Here is a 16,916-nt window from a genome sequence, read left to right as displayed (position 1 = left end):
CCTCCTCCTCCCGCGTTTCCCCAGTGCAGCAATCACCCACTTCCCAGCGGGCCGGGGGGACCCTCGCCCCCGCGCAGGAAGGAGCGGGGGCTGCAGCGCGACGCGGGAAGGGGGCGAGGAGGGAGGGGAGAGAAAAAGCCCTTCCAGCCCCATCACCGCTTGGAGGCAGCGGGGGAGAAAGAGGGGAGGGAGGGAAGTTTAGCGGAGGGTGTTTGAATTAGAAATTATCCCTAAAGAGCCTTTCCCCTGCTCTGATCTAGAGGGCAGCGCTTGAAAGAGGGGGCGGTGGCGGAGAGGCGCCCTGCAACATCTGTAAAACTTGGACGAGGAGGAGGAGAGGAGTTGAGTGTGTGAGAGAGGGAGGAAAGCAGAAAGGGACAACTTTTCCAACACGTGAGTATCGCGGCGCAATGTTTTTATTTCCCTCCTTCGGTGGCTGTGCGGAGCCAAAACAAAGCCGGCCGCCGGCGGCGGCGCCGTTAGAGGGGACGGGGCGCAGGGTCCCCCCGAAAAGCTGTTTGACACGAGGCGGTGGATCTCCCCCTTTTCCTTTTTTTTTTTTTTTTTTTTTCTTTTTCTCCGCCGCCGCCCCGCTCCTTCTTCTTTTTTTTTTTTTCTTTTTTTCTTTCTCCTTTTGGTTGAACCAAATCAGAAATGTCAGTCAGTGCGAGTGAGTCAGAAGGGATCAGATTACAAGATCACTGAAACTGATGTCGGATCCGCGCACACACACACACACACACACACACACCACGGACCGCTCCCCGCGGGAGGAGGGCAGGGATACCGCCGCCTCCGCCGCCGCCGGCCCCGGCACCCACCCCGAGCCCGCCCGCCACGGGGCTCCATGCCCGCTGCCCGCGGCGGGGGTCGGCCCCGCTAGCCGCGGCGGCGGGGCGGCGGCGGCGGCCCCGGCCCATGGCAGTGCGGGGCCGCGGCCGCAGCGGCGGCAGGTAGGTACCGAGTTGGCCGAGAAGTTCTTTGTTCGCGGGGCGCTGCCCCGCGCCTCGGCACTTTTTTTTTTTTGTTGTTTTTGCATCGGCCGAGCCCCGCGCCCTGCCGCCCTCCCTCGCCCCGCCGCCGCAGCTCGCGGGCGAGGGCAGGAGGGAGAGGGGAGATCTCACCCCGAAAATGGCTGTCAGGGAGTGCGCGAGTGGGAGCGGAGCGGCGCGGCGCTTCCCCTGCCGCCGGCCGCCCCGCACGCGCCGCCCGCCCGCCGCGTCCCGCCGCAGCCGCTGCTTTTCCCCTCCTCGCCCGCGGAGAAACTCCGGGGCGTTGCGCGCCCGGGCGCGGAGAGCGGCAAAAAACTTTGGGGGGGGGGGGAGGCGAGAGCGGGCGCGGAGGCGGCCCCGGCACGGGGCGCCCCGCAGGGGGGATGCGGCGGGCGGCCGCGGGCGCGCGCGGGAGGGGTGGGGGGGCGGCCGTTAGGGCGGCCGTTGGCCGTTAGGGCGGCCCGGCGCGGCGGGCCGCGGGGCCGGCGGAAAGTTGCGTCCCGCGTGTGGGGGAGCGGTGGCCGCCTCCTCTTCCCACCCCGCGCCGGCGCTGCCGCCTCTCGCTCCTGCCGCCTTTGGCACTTGGTCAAGTTTGGGCGGTGCGGAGCCCGCGCCGGGCAGCGGGCCGGGCCGGGCCGGGCCGGGCCGGGGGGGAGCGGGCCGGCCCCCCGCGGGCCGGCGCGCCGCCCGGGCTGTGGGGGAGCCTGCGAGGCGGGCAGCGCGGCTCCCCGGCAGCGGCCCGCGCTCGGGCCTCGGCGGATTTTCGCAGCGCCTAACTTTGAAAGGTTTGGGGAAAGTGGATACTCTGTTATTTTAATTAGCCCGTAAACGCGAGTTGTTTACACAATCCGTGTGCCTCCAAACGAGCTCGCTGGCGCTCGGCAGTGCCCAGCTCCCAAATCCTCTCACCACGTGAAGAGAAAAGGTAAAAGGAAATTCCCCCCCGCCCCGCCAGCGCCCGATTTTTTTTTTAACCCTCTGGTGTATAGTTCTGATCCGGTCCTGTGGGTACAGTGTTTGTGGCCTTCTGCCAGTTTGTATGTAGATATATTTATGTAAAACGTTTTCTCCCAGCTCCTTGCCAGCTGTTCCACATTTTCCAGCTGCCACTTCAGTTTGAAATGATGGACTGTACGGATCTCAAAGACCCTTTTAGTCAAAGGTACGGATAGCTGTCCACTTGATATACAGTGTCATGTTTTAGAGGGTGCTTAACTAAAGGAGTATTAGGTAGCAATCCATAGCAAAATATTCAGCACCATCATGCCTCTGCTACTTTCCACTTGATTTTCAAGGCTTAATTACCATGATTTTTAAGCTTCAGCATGCATACTTCATTCTTTTGTGTGTGCTGTAGAAAAAACTTAGAAGCAGAATTCAAAGGCTTTGAAATATTTGGCTAATTAACGAACATTTTTAAGAGGGCATTACTGCCTGTCTCTCTGAGTGTGGTGTTGATACCTATTTTGAAACTATTTAAGTTAGTGGAATAGTGAGAAAGCTCTTGGTTTCTCTGTGTTACAGAATCATTTTTGATTCGGGATTCAGAGAGGTTATGGATTGAAATCTTAAAGAATTGGCCTTAAGTAGTTTGAGTATTTGTGCAGTTGCATTGTAATTTGGAAAGGTGCCTCACTGATTGATTCCTATAATTATTTCATTTAGGTCCTTTATTAATAATTAATAATGATCTGGCAGTTTCTTAATTACATATGTCACGATTATTTTGAAGGAAGACGAATGCTGTGTTTTAAAAGTAAAGTAACCTTAAAATGTAAAAATTGCCCTGTCCACACCATAGTGTTTCAGTTGAGGAAATATATATTAAAAGTAATGGTGAATGAGTTTCACAATGTAAACTGTAGTCAGCCTCCTGAGAGTTTGTTTATATAATGAAGGTTTGGGTTTAACTAGCTAGTATGTAAATACTTTCAGTTTGGTGTATAGCCCCATTAAAACATAAATAATAGTGGCTATCAGAGAAGTCTGCTTTAAAGAAGAAGATTATTTCTATTAAATGGAAGATTATGTGATTTTGAGTGAGTAAGAAGAACAAGTAGGAAAAGGACATTCTCAGTCCTAGATAGTCTTTTTTTTTAAGCAGAAATGGAAGTAAAACTATGGTTTAAGGTATATGAATGTATGCACTATTGCATTCAGATGATTGCACGTGTTTCTCAGTATTAAGTTCTGTTTTCCAAAGCATTTCCGCGGAAGTATTAGAAAACAAAGACATCACCTGCATTTTCCTGCCTAAATGGAGTAATATTTTTGGCTTGAAAATATATGCCGTGGCTGCAAAGGCAGCATCTACTGCAATAAGTAGCCTTCATTTGTGAAAGATGCATATTTTCAAACACAACTTGTGTTTTTGTAACTAAAAAATTAAAGTACTGATTTTTATAAATCATTTCCATTTATTTTGGAATTGGTGTTACAGAAACCAAAATATTAAAGCTCTGTGCTTTGAAATATCAGTATAATTTGGCCATTTTGCAAATTGCTTATCAAAAAAAATAGGTACGTTTGATACTAACCTCTAAAAGTTTCTGTTACGCTTCCTGCCTCATTTTTGGGAAAGCTGTTTCATTACCTGCACTCTGCAGTGTGTTTGAATTTCACGCTGTGAATTCGAGCAAGGAATGGCATATTTTTTTGTTTGAGTGTCGTGAAAAGTTAGTCATCTTTTCCTGATAAAGAATCTGATGGTTATTAAAGCAGGATTTATTTGGAGTTATGGAAGGAAACAGTTTAATGATCAGGGTTGCATGCGCTCAACTATATGGAGACAGTAGTGTACAAAGAAAAAGCAGACTTGAAGGAAAAGTGAATCAATGAGTCATGAAATCCTCAGGAAAACCTTAGTAATGGAATGTTAATGCTTTTAGACTATAGTAGATTATCTTAAAAGTCAGACTTTTCTTCTTCATGCAATTGTTGTAAATCCCTAGCTAAAGAATACTTTGAAGAAGGCTTTAGTTTTTCTGGCACTCATATTCTGTAGTCATTCTGATTGTTTTGGAAGATTCAAGAAATTTTCTGCCAACTTGCAGTTAGGCAATTAAAATGCTAAAATGGCTACAGAGGAAGCTTTTTATTCAACAAAAGGTTCAGCTGTAATAATGATTTCAAGTTGTCTTTTAACCATGGTTTTATAGACATCCTCCCTTTAGACTTTGTCATTTTTATAAGGGAATTGATTTGTTATACTTTAAAATCAAATAAAATGAGACAGAATAAACAAAAATAGGGCATGGGTGCTGCTGCAAACTTTTCAAGTTCTTTCAGTATATTTTTCATCTTTACTTTTATTTGATAGGTCTGTGAAATAGAGCTGTAGACTGGCAAAGACTTTAAATGAAATTTCACACTTTGATGATTTTTTTTAACTTTGATATATTGACAGCAAAAGGAGCTGCAAAGCTTTTATATAACTTGAGCAGTAACGCCAAGCAGCAGTCAAACGTCTCTATGCATTTGTGTTTAACTGCAGAAGAAAAACATGTCCATGGGCAGTAGAGGGTTCTTATCAACTCCCTAATCCCAGATCCCAGCAAACCTTGAGGGCATGCCTCAGATCTTGCTGAAATCATTGTAGACTCTCACAGTTTGCAGATTAAATATGCTATGTGTTCCTGGCTCCAACAACAGTTTTATGAGCTCACTAAGCTTCCTGTTTTAAGATCCTTTTCTGAAGTTTTTAGGAGCTGCTAAAGGCGATGCTGTCTAGGGCAAGTGGTACTTGTTAATTTAGAGACACTTTAGATATTTCATTCTGTCTGTAAAAGTAGCCAAATTTGCTATTTTCAAATTGGAAGTCGGCTTACACTGAAAAAAGGCCCCTTAAAGAGTGATTCTGTTGTTTTAATGTGTTTGTCAGTACACAAGGTTACGAAGTTTATATGGGGCTTGATTTGTTTTATGGGAGCTTGACTTTGACTAGGCTCTTTAAAATGAAACTTTCTCAGCTGTAATTCTAAGCACAATATAGCTTTTAGTGCATAATTTCTGAGCCTCTTTAACCAATTGTATTTGTAGCAGCTCATTAAACATACGTTTGAAGTTCTCATTCTCCTTTAAGTGGCAGAGGAGGGAAAATGTATTCTGCTAAGGGTGAATTTCAAAAGTGAATCGGGCAGTTAACCCTGGGATTTGTTGACCCTTATGAATGAGTGGTGTTACACCTCAAATTCTGGGTCTTAAGTTCTGTTCTATCTGTTAAATAGTTAATTCTTATATTTTATTCACTGTAATCATGTTTATGTATTTGGTGTAATAGTTTTAATTAAAAGGAAAATACTTACTGTCCAACAACGTGTTATGTTATTCCCAAGAGAACTTGAGCCAATTTTGTGCTTAAAGGTTATTCAATGAATGAAATTTTGAAAGCCCATTTGTCAAGGTATTGCACGGTTTCTGTTAGTTTTCAACCCCCAAATTCATTGTCTGCGTGGCCCAGTCATTAGTCATCAGTGTATTAGTGCTGCCTTCAGGCAATGCTGCCCAGCACTTCTTCACACCATTATAGCTCTAAAAGTGTACTCCGCAGACTTGTAGAATTACTGCTCTGATTTCTGCTTGGCTAGTTTTGAGGTAAGTCTCCTCCCTACCTTCCAGCTCACGCTAATCCCTAGTTTCTTTTAAGGCTGCTTTCTGCAGAGATTTAGGGGAAAACTTTCTTAAAGGTTGCACTGGCATCATACTGTGGGTTTGTTGTGGTATACGCTATACATATAAATTGTACCTGCATTACATTGAAAGTGTATTAAATTGGCTGCTGATCAGAAGAGCTGGTTTGTCTTTCTTTTTAAGAACAAAACAAGAAACACGATAATACATTGATCTTTACAGATACTGGCATTTTATTTAGATTACAACAAGGGACTGACTAATTGAGACAGAATACATTTTTCTCTAAATAGTTGCTGGAATTGATATGATCAGAATCCAGTATCAAGAGATCTGTTTGAATGATTTTGATAGCTGAAGATTCCACTGTACTGTCAGTTCTCTTTGCGGTGATTACCAGGAGGAATATTTTTTTAATGATGTTCAAAATACTGCTGTATTTTTATGATAGAATATCTGCTTTTTAGATTGGGGCTAAAAGTCTTAACTAACCTTTTGATGGGTTGGAGCTGAACGTTCCCCCAGCTGTGTTTGCTATTTTGTATAGATTTCTGTTTTCTTTGTATACAAATCTGTTAATGTCAAGAAACTCAACTGCATGTGGAGTATTTCATCCAGCTGCCGAGAGAATGAAGCCTTCATTAAATAAGACGTATGAATACCTTAAATCGAATAGTCAGAAACAAAGATCAAGCTAGTGTCACTTCAATACAATGTCTGCTACTCTGAACTATGTATATTAAAATGAAATCCTAGCACTACAGATTCTTAAATAACAGGACATGTGGTTTGGTGTGGTTTGTCTTGGCATTTCAATTCAGTATGTCTGTTTTTTTCTTGGAAAATAAGACAGCTGTGTAATTCTTTGATGATACTGTTTGAACAGGGACACTGGGCTGTGAGGTAATTTATAGTGCAGCAGTTCAGCATTGTCCTGTTTTATTTTGTCAAGTTTCTGTAACTTGACGGAATCTTGGTGCTGTTTTACTGCTACTATGAGACAGGTGTAAAACCTAAAATAAACTTTAAAGGCTGAAGATAAAGTTTTATAAAGTACCTTTCACACTTGAAGTTCTTCTTGGATACATAGAGCTTTCCTAGCTTTTTCAGTTGTTAAAACATCTGTGTTGGGTTAGAACGTGAAATTCTGGATCAAGGCATCCCTTAACCTTAAAGTATGCTGAGTAGGTAAATAGGGTTCCGGGAATAGGAACTGTGATCAAAAAATGGCACTTCCAGAAACACTCTATTTGATTCCTTTAATCTTTTTTTTTTAATGCTAATTGTCAAATGTGGAAGTCGGTCTTTTCTTTAATTTGCATATCATAAAACAGAAAGGTTTTGGAATCAGAAGATGCATTTTTGCAATAGATGTGCATTCAATATAGTCTTGCTTGAGCTTAGTGCCTGTATTGATACATAGATCTAGTTTTGATTCTAAGGAGACTTTCATCTGTTGGGATTAATGAGATAAAGCAAAAGTCTGAAGAAAATGATCATACCATTTGAAGTCGCATTTAGTGTTAATGCTCTAAATTAGAGTATTTCTGCATTTTTCTATGACAGTTGTTGTGATTTGTTATTTGATAAGTAAGTCATAATATAAAACACACCCATCAGAGGTACTTGCAATTTGTTCTACCAAGCTGTTTGTGGAAAAAACTGGCAAGAAGGAAAAGGGAAAGGGAAAAAAAAAAAAAAAACAAACAAACATGCTATATCCTCACCAAAGTGTTATTAGTGCTAATAACAGTATCAGCAGAGGAAGTCATAGGGTTTGTTATCAACACAGCAAGACTTACTGATTGTCTTTTTTTGTGGTGTATTCCCATTCTTTCAAATCCACATCATGAATACTCAAAATCAGGTTTCATAAAACAAGTGTTTTATAGGAGGAAGTTACTATGCTTGTTGTTTAATTTTGTTCTGGATTTAGTACTACTGAATTCATGAAGACAGGTATAGGCAAAAAGTGAATGCAGATTTGGTAGGGAAGTTTAAAGTTTCTCCATTTATTTTAACTTACTGCTATAAACAGTAAAGTCCACAGAAGTTACCTCCCCTCCCCCATGGTAATTCATTTTCAGCTAATCTTACTTTGACAAAATAATTAAGAGTTTTTCCTGCTCTATGGTTTGAAGCATTACGTACTTGTAGGACTACAAAACAAGCACTAACACAGCATATTCTGAATTTTCTGGCAATATTAGACAGTTTAATTGGACAGGAGTTCTGATTTATAAAGGGTAAGTGCATTACTATTTTTAACCCCCCTCCAATATATTTGCAATGTAGAGACTTAAAAATATGTAATCTTTTTATTAAAAAAGAAAAAACAGTTATGGGCTCATACCTTAAAAAAAAATTCTTTGCATTGTCTATATTTAGATTTAGATAGGTCAAAGTTAAGACAGAAGGAGTACAAGACCATATGATTGAAAATGCTGAATGGACTATAAGTTTTTACCTCAGAAAATGCATAATATCTGAAATTTAAAGCTTCTAAAATATGTTGTAAGTTCTGGCCCTGTGACCCTCAGCTTTGTAATACTTGTTCCCAAATAGTTAGTTCTGTTAAGGATAGAGAACAAGGCTTTAAGGAAATAAGACAGTTTGACCTGAATCCATTAAATTTTATTCATTAAATTCTGTTTGCTGGATAAGAAACTAAGAATCACTTATTTCCCTGTAGAAAGCTGTTTTATTTAGATATAGGGTTTAATCTGTTGAAGTAATAGTAAAAACATTTAATTGGAGTTTTACTTAACAGCTTTCTAAATCCTGTAGCAGAAGTAGAGATAATCTACTTGTAAGGATATATGGGTGACGTGTATTGAAAGGAACTGAGGTACTGCTTTAGTAGAAAGTGTTACTCTGATCTTTATTGATCCTATGATATGTGCATGTTTTAAAATATTTATAGAACTTTTAGTTTATCAGAAAGATGTAAAACAAATATGATTCCTCTGGAGTCTAGCATTTATTACACTTGAGCAGTAGTTCAGTGTATTCCATAGAATCATTTCTCACTTAGGATCTTAATCATGGGGATGATATTAGTACTGCTTTGCCTAGCTGATTGCCTTTATGTTTGTGATCCTGCATTATTGTTGCCACAAGCTATTTAACCTATCAGGAGCAGATCAGATCATCATTAACCAGGCTTTAGGTTTAGTTGTTTTTCCATCTTTATAGGAGGAATAAATCAAAGGAAAGTAACATACAGGAAAAGACAGCAGATAGTGATGAATTTGGAAAGACTGCATTAATACATTTGTGCCCTATAACTTGGGGTATTTTTTTTAATTTCAGGCCACAAATCTTCCTATCTGATTCTAGCTCTTTTTTAAAAAAAATTTACTTTGCATTTCAAAACAGATTTGTAAGAAATATATTGGTTGCAGCTAGCACCTTTATAGATCATGGATGTACATTAAACAAAGATAAGTATTGTGAAGTATTAAGATTTTCTTTCTTTTTTTTCTAGCAACTTACAAGTTGGATTTTATTGTATTCTGTTGTATGTAGTGGGTCTAATACAATTTTTTACTCAGTTTATATCAGATGTATTCGCTATGACCAGTTGGGTCAACAGCGAAGAATCTGACCAAAATTTGCCTGGCAGCAGTTAATGGAGGTTTCGGAATTCTGGCTTAGCTCACAAAGAACTGAAAAAAAGATAAAACCAATGAAAAAAAGATATTTAAACTAATTCCTATAGCTGTTACAAGAATGGTGAGGTATACCAGCGGGTTAATGTTGCCGCTGGAAGTTATTTATTGAAATACCTGAGCTCTTGGGTGTATTTCAGCAGGAACTATCATGGGTAACTTTTTGAATGCACCTTTGCCAGCATGTTTGATGAAAAGCAATGCTGAAATCTACGTGGGTTTTTGAAGTAAACTATCTGTATCAAGCTTATATAAATCAATGTGAAATAGCTCTCATATAATAGCATAAAATAGTTTCATGCAAATTTTGCATTTGAATGTATCTGAACAACATGGATTTTTTTTATCCTTAAATAATCCTAAAGAACAGTGTAACCAGTTTTGATAAAACTGATAAAGGGTTCTTTATGCTTGAGAGAGACTGTAATTTCCTGATTGTTCTTCATGCCTCCCCTTGTGTTTTTCACTTTCATACAGTTGGGCTGTTTAAGATGTATTATATCCCCAAAGACTACATCCAGTGGTGTGGATCAAAGTGGTGCCTACGAACACCCCAAATACCCAGAGTCATTTCTGAAAAATTAAACATGCTATGTTTGCTTGCAGTCTGATTGGGGCACTCTGGTTGCTGATAGCAATCAGTATGAACTTCCCTACTGCTGATGTAATGATGATGAATGCTGTGACACTGCTATTTCAGACAGCTCTTCTCAGTGGATGCAAACCACTTGTTAATGAATCGAATGCAACTACAGCAGCATCAAGTAAAACAGGCAATTTTTTTTTAAAAAAGCTAACACATTAAAAGATATCTCCTCAAAAACAGAAGAAATGAAGGCAGAAGAAGATTTAAGTTTGCAAGAAACATAAAACAGGCTAACGTGCAGAACGAAAATTTGAGTTACTGATTTCTACCAGCTTATACCGAAGCAAGTAGTCCTGTTGAAGTCAGTGAGACTATTGGCATGAGTAAAGATTTGCATGATCTGGCTTTTAAAACTACCTGATTCAATATAAATACAATAATTTAAAAATCTTAATTAAAAATCTAATTAATAAATCTTAGTTTAAAAAGAAGAGGAAAGGAACATAAAGCTGAAGATTTTGTGGAAAATTAAAAGTATATGTTCAGAAAGGGTCAAATTTCCTGCTGTTCTAGGGAGAGGGCTGCCCTGCTAATTTCAGTTTGGTGGTGGTGGTGTGAGAAAATGAACAGAGATTCCAGTCGTTCCCCCCCCACACACACACACAAACCCACACCCACATGCGTGTATATAAGTATGATTACTTTCCACTGTTGTGAAGCACATTTTTTATAATCAGCATACACAGGAACTAGAAGGGATTATATAATTTCAAATGGCTTAAAAAAAGTTTTTTTGTATTTTAGAAATACTTTCTTGCCATTTATTGACATTCCAATTAAAAGGAACAGTTTTCCTCATTTAACTAGCTTATTCCAGCAGCTTGTTCCTAAAAATTCTCCAATTTATTATGCAATTGGTGAAAGTTTGTTTATGCTTTAAAAAGAAGAGACACACCTGCAGGCAGGTTGCTGTTTTGAGAGGGATTAGATTTAAAAAGGGGATCTGGAATTAATTGTGCTGGGTTCAGGCTTCAGGGAAAATTACAAAAGGTTCAAGCATGGCTGAATGGGAAAAAGCCATGAATGTTTGCTTTCAGGAAGGAATGTTTATCCCTCTATTTACCTATGAAAGTTCAGGCTTTTGCCTATATACTCTTACAGCGTTTTCTTGCCATTCATATGCACATAGAGAAACTGGACAGCCGACAAATTCACTTTCTGATTTTTTGTAGGCAGAGCTTGTTCCTGTAGAATAGATACGTATTGTTGCAGGCCTGGGGGCAGGAACAGGGAAGCAACTGACCCACATGCCTGGGAGAGCCATGTACACTATAAAATAAACCACATCGTATTTTAATGTGAAAATCGTATCAGACTGGCTGATTTTCAGAATGCTTTTTGATGGGGATTAGCACCCAGTAGAAATAAATCTTCGTGTTATCCTGGATTTATTTTTTTTTGATAGTTTGCAATTCTCATTTCAATACAATTTCTGAGAGAAAATAAAAGTTGCAGCCAAAATTAAGTAGAATGATTCTAGACAAACTGAGTTTAGTCTCTCAGCTCAGGCTTAAGTGGGTTTGTTAAAAGTTTGTGCTTGTAAAAACAAGATTTTGGGGGCACCATTTTGACTACCAGTTGACTGCCTCCATATCAGACATAGTTGACAACAACGTACCAAAATATGTACCTTTAGTTGTTAGTCTTTCAGTCTCTCTAACTTCTTCTGCCACATGTTTCACAACATAGTTAATACCCCACTGGAGTTGAATTGCAAAGTGAAGTCCTGGAGCTGCAGAATTCTTACAGGCTTCCTGGGAACGTGTGTTTGTTGGGAGAGGAGGAAGGAAGGCACAGGAGGTAAAGGCTGCAGAGCTGGGGTGGTCAGATAACGATGCAGCACACTGAACTGAATAAGAAGGTTTACTTTTGCAATGTGGCCTCCTCAGTACTGACAGTAATAAAAACAGGCTTCTATATGTAAACTAAATAGACATGAACCAGAACAGGTACCAAGATTAGATGTTTATATTAGCTCATTGCCAATTCTACGATTTTCTGACCAGAAATTCACTTTTAAGATGCTACTTTAGGCCTCTGTTCTGTACCATTGTCCACAGCCAGTAGCATAAAGCAGCAAAGTGATAGAAAAAGCAGTGATAAGAAATGTGGGATTATGTCCCCTAATCTTCTCTCCATTAAAGAAAACCCAAAACATCCCAGAAAAGATCAGGGAGAGAAAAGAGAATGGATGGACACCAGTCTGAGCAGCCACGTGTTGCTCTTGAATTGCAGATCATCCAAAGAAGCCTTTTTAGAAGATTAAAATGGAATTAACTCCTTAAGAGTACCTTTGTCTCCCTGCTTTTCTGGGCAGGGCTAGGATCAGATTGTAATGAAGGTACTGGCCTACCAAGGTAGAGAGGGGATGGAGGAGGTGGAGGGGAGTGAGGGCTCCTTGCTCGAATCTGCAGAGAGATCTGTGTGGCGGGAGTTGGTGGAACTGCTGTAGATACCTGTCATCGTTTTCATGACCTTTGCCCAAATGTTCCATGCCACTCTGCTGGACTTGTGAAGAGGGGATGAAGTATATGGCTTCTTCCTTTCTAGCTGGCTAGAGAGTATAATTGTTTCCTTTCATGACTTACAGCCAAAAGAAACAGACTTGTGAAATGAGGACGGAAGAAAACAGGGGACAAATTCTACCCTCCTCCTCCAAGCTCTGACACAAGCTCTTTGATGCAAATGAAATCGCTGCCTGAACAGAAGACTTGGCTCTTAGAAAGCGAAAGACAGGAAAAATAACCACAACTGAAAATGTATAGCTTTGTTCACTCCTTCAGAAATGGCATGAAAATTAATCTTCTTTGAGACCATTAAATAACTCAAATGAGGATAATCAGAGCACAGGAGAGTACACGATGGACTAGCTCATGCAGTGGCTGGGGGATGGACAGAAGCACTGCTTTACTTGTGTTTTGACTAGCCACTTGTTTGACTAGAGCTGTACAGACAAAATGAGCATGCTCTGGTCAGTGTGGGTGAACAGTTTGGGGAACAGTGCCCACTTCCTTTCCGGTTGCTGCCCACAGATTGGACTGAAAAGGCTGATGTGTATGGTAATTAACCAAAGCCATGGGTGCTCCTACCGAAAGCTGCGAGAGGAAAGAGGAAGATACCACATGAAAAGCTATGAAAGGTTCTGTTTACAAAGCTTGCATGAGAGCTCTCCTCAAGATTTGTGTATTGGTCGGTACAAGTGAGGGATGTAGAGTAGTGGGAGATCTCGACTGCTTTGTATTTGAAGACACCTAACTTCCTTTCAGCTTCTGGTAGGAAGTCATTTCACAGATCACAACAGTATTTGTAGCACTTTCCCAGGTAGAGCTTAAAATCTTACATCTTCTGTCATGGCAGGCAAAACTTTATTTTTCCTGTTTTTAGCAGCAGAGAAACTTGAGGGAGGAAAGATACCTTGCCTGAGGTTACATCAGTATATCAGTGGCAGAGAGTCTCTGATATGTAGTCCGATTCCCTGGCTATGCTACCTACATAAATAATGATTCATTTCATGATTTGGCTTTTCTTTGATTCCTACCGTATAACAGTGAGGCTTTGGAGTGGTTTATTGTGCTATTAAAGAGAACTCCTACTAGGGAGGTGGGAAAGAGAAAGTTTGCTAGACAGCTGTGTTTGTGGTGAATTGGCTTTGTAGATTTTTTTTGACTGTCAAAATTGAGGAAACCGGTTGCTAATGTAATTAATTTCATTATAATTTACTTTGTGGCTTGTTTTGAAGCCTTTGTTTCTCAAATTCATTTAAATGTTCTAGAACAGTAGTGCGGTGTGCTTCCTTTTCAGGCCGTTTAGCTAATGACTGCAGTGACACTCAGAGTTGAAAGCATTCTCTTCATTTATTACTATTTTGTTGTTGTTGCACAGATTCACATTCAGAGCACCAAAGTACTCAGGTACTTTGGTTCTAAGCATGATATATACTGAGTATTTATTATTTGTATAAAGCTTACTTGGACAGACTGGCACGTGTCAAGCTGCAGAGTGCAACTTTGAAAAACCAGTTTTCTTTACAGCCAAAGATTGCGGTGATCTCAGTACCTTGAAGTGAGTACAGCACTAAGAATTTCACCTCTTTGGAAGTTTTGTGGGATTCTTAGATTTATGTCAGAAATGTGAAAGCTCTGAGGATAAGGTGCAGTCATCCGAGGGTTATAAAATCTGTAGATGATGCTAAAAATAGTAAAGAAAGACAAAATAACAAGACAGATACCTCTGTAGAGTTTTCCATTTTCAGAGTTCTCATGCAAAAGAAAATGAACTCATTATCTGTCCCTAGCAATAATATTTGCCTTTCCCTGTGGTTTTCAGGGTGTTGCTCCAGTGTTCTTTTGTTTGAGTTAGATTTCTGAACAAACAAAATGAGAGATGTTTACATGAGTTGGACAAGATGTAGACATAGACAGCGTAATTCTGTTGCAGTGTGTTCGGATAGTGTGAATGTTGAAATTTAAATATTTGGCTTCTGTAGTCAACATAAAGGTCAGTGATTTCTTTTGCATTGTTCCAAACTGCTCTAGACATAGGAAAAAAATACTGGCTTTTTTTCCCCTGGGGTCTATTAAAACCTTCCAGACTTGAAAAAGGGACCTACTCGTCAAATTGCGTAATAGTTTGTGATGCTGATTCTCTTTAAAGGCAAACATGCTTGTCTTTAGTATTAGCATTTCCTTAAATTCCTCGGGAGTTCGTGCATGCAAACCTGATTTGGTGGGTTCCACAAATGGCCTGTGGAGTGCTAATACAGTTATGCTGCGGTCTCTTCTTAGGTGAGAGATGTGACAAATTTTGGACTAAGCTTTTTAATAGTATTTAAAGTTTATGACTATTATTGTTTCATTCAGGTATTAGTACAAGAAGAGCTGAAGTAATGAGAAGTGATCATGGAGGCGCAGTCCCATAGCTCTACTACGACTGAGAAGAAAAAAGTGGAGAATTCCATAGTGAAATGCTCCAGTCGAACAGATGTCAGTGAGAAAGCTGTTGCCTCCAGCACAACTTCCAATGGTGAGTAACAGCAGGGATTTACTAGCAGCCAAACCTACAGTAATTTTATGTTCACTGCATTCCTTGTGAATTGAGCATTTGCACCTGGATCAGTGTTTGTTCTAAGGAAAGCCTAAAGAAAACAAACAAAGAGGGGGTGGTGGTTGAAAATGGTGGGATATAGTAAGTCTTTTTCTTCCAGATGTTCTAATTTGAGATGTAAATGTGCAAAGTTACTTAGTATAGGAAGTTCCTGTTTTGAAGTTTGGGAAATTGTCTTGATTAGCTTGGCAGGGCTTGCAAATGCTTTGCATTTTGCCATTGATATCTCTTACACTAGTGAGATAATTGGTTATTACAAATGCGACAGAATTAGCTCTGTCAGAATTAGTGGCAAAGTATTTTTTTTCTTCTTTTATAAATAACCTTGTCCTTGCAAAAGGGCTACCCCCCCACCTCCTTTAAGTTCTTTAATGACTGGCCTCAAAACATCAAGTGTATCCTCACATCTCCAAGTTGTGAATGCATAGCTTGTAGATTTGCAAAAATGGAGTAGTTTAATTCTCCCCTGAGATTACCTCACTTGACAATTTTACATATTCTCTGCCTCTCCAGAGAGTGTGTAATCTCAACCTTCGCCCTCTCATTGTTCAGCTGAAGAGGGCTGAGTGTATTGGTCCCTGCTAAGGCAAAGCTCCCTTTACAGCCTAGGGAAAAAAATTGTTTGAAAAGGTGTGGGCAGAGTTTGGCACTGTGGATTTTGGTTAGAAGATTAAGCACCGGTCTTAGAATGATAAAGCACAAATCGTTGTAGTAAGCTTTACAAAGGGAAAACTGCTATCTTTTTCTGCATGTTCTGGAATCCTGGTCTGCCCCTGGCGAAAACCTTTCTGTCCATCCTTTTTGCTTCTGTCATGCTCATCTAGTCTTTTGATCCAGGTCAGTTTCTGACTTCAATAACTTGAACAAAAGTTTGTGCTTCCTCAAATAAACATTTATTTCCAGGCAGAAAATATGTGAATCCTGCAGCCATACTTGAGGGGGATATCTTTGAGTCAGTAAAAATTAGATGACATATCCCAGCATCCTTCTCTGTGACTAGATTTAGATTCAAAACAAAATCAGCATCTGCTGACCTGGTAGTTGGAGTTGTTCTCCCTGAGAACATAGAAACCCTTTGGCAGCTCTGGAAAAAGTTGCAGCAGTTTTCTGAAGTATGTAATACTAGATCCTCAGCTAGTATAAGTCAGCACAGATCCATTGCTGTCGTTAGAATTACAGTGCTGTACGTTAGCTGAAGTGCTCCCCCATTGTATTTTTGTTTCCAATAATAGGATTTTCCACATTGGCCCAGCTTTTCAAACAGATGCATACACATAGGTATATTCTTTGATATATCAGGGGTTTGTCTCAAACCCAATATTGGCGCATATCTCTGACTGTTTTGGGCTGGCTTTAACAGTATTATCAAATATTTAGATTAGATTGCTGAGAATAAAGCCTTCAACATGTCTATCCCTAATTCTGACACTGATTTACTAAAACCCTTGAGTTAAATCACTTCCTTTGTCTTTTCTAAGCTGCTGTCAGTTTAATAGGAGTTTTGGTACTTAACTACTTGCTGCATCTAGGTGGTGTATTACTGCATGTCAGGGGCATGAAACTCCGAAGAGTTGAAATGATTTCTAAGTCTAAAGAGTGACCAGAAATTTTTGTTAGTGTATTTTTCTCGCATTAATGGAATGAGATGCTAATGTAGTACATATCCTGGGGACTGAGGCTGCATTTGTTTGAGGTAATGTGAGTTACCTTTATTTTCAATGGATAAGGTTTGGCCTTGCTAGGGTCACTAGGATTTCCAGGATTTAGATTTCTAATCTACCTTTATATATAACTATGCAAACAACTTTCCAGAGATGGCTCAAAGGGATAAAAACTGCATTTCATCCTGGATATGAAAATTTTTGCTATTCTGTG

General features: G+C 40.3%; 1 protein-coding gene across 2 annotated transcripts in view; it reads left to right on the top strand.

The window, feature by feature from the left end:
• The first annotated feature begins 235 nt into the window (after positions 1 to 235).
• Positions 236 to 16,916, top strand: part of GLI3 (GLI family zinc finger 3) — a 211,881-nt gene continuing 195,200 nt past the window's right edge. For both annotated transcript variants that reach the window (XM_062569587.1, XM_062569586.1), the window contains exons 1-3: positions 236 to 393; positions 2,067 to 2,154; positions 14,798 to 14,960. In XM_062569587.1, coding sequence (XP_062425571.1) covers positions 14,837 to 14,960 — 124 coding nt within the window. In that variant the 5' untranslated portion in view covers positions 236 to 393; positions 2,067 to 2,154; positions 14,798 to 14,836. The remainder of the gene's footprint in view (positions 394 to 2,066; positions 2,155 to 14,797; positions 14,961 to 16,916) is intronic.

The sequence above is a fragment of the Rhea pennata genome, chromosome 2, assembly GCF_028389875.1.
Source record: "Rhea pennata isolate bPtePen1 chromosome 2, bPtePen1.pri, whole genome shotgun sequence".
Classification (NCBI taxonomy): domain Eukaryota; kingdom Metazoa; phylum Chordata; class Aves; order Rheiformes; family Rheidae; genus Rhea; species Rhea pennata.
Note: the sequence above shows the minus strand (reverse complement) of the source record. Positions and strands in the feature narration are given on the sequence as shown.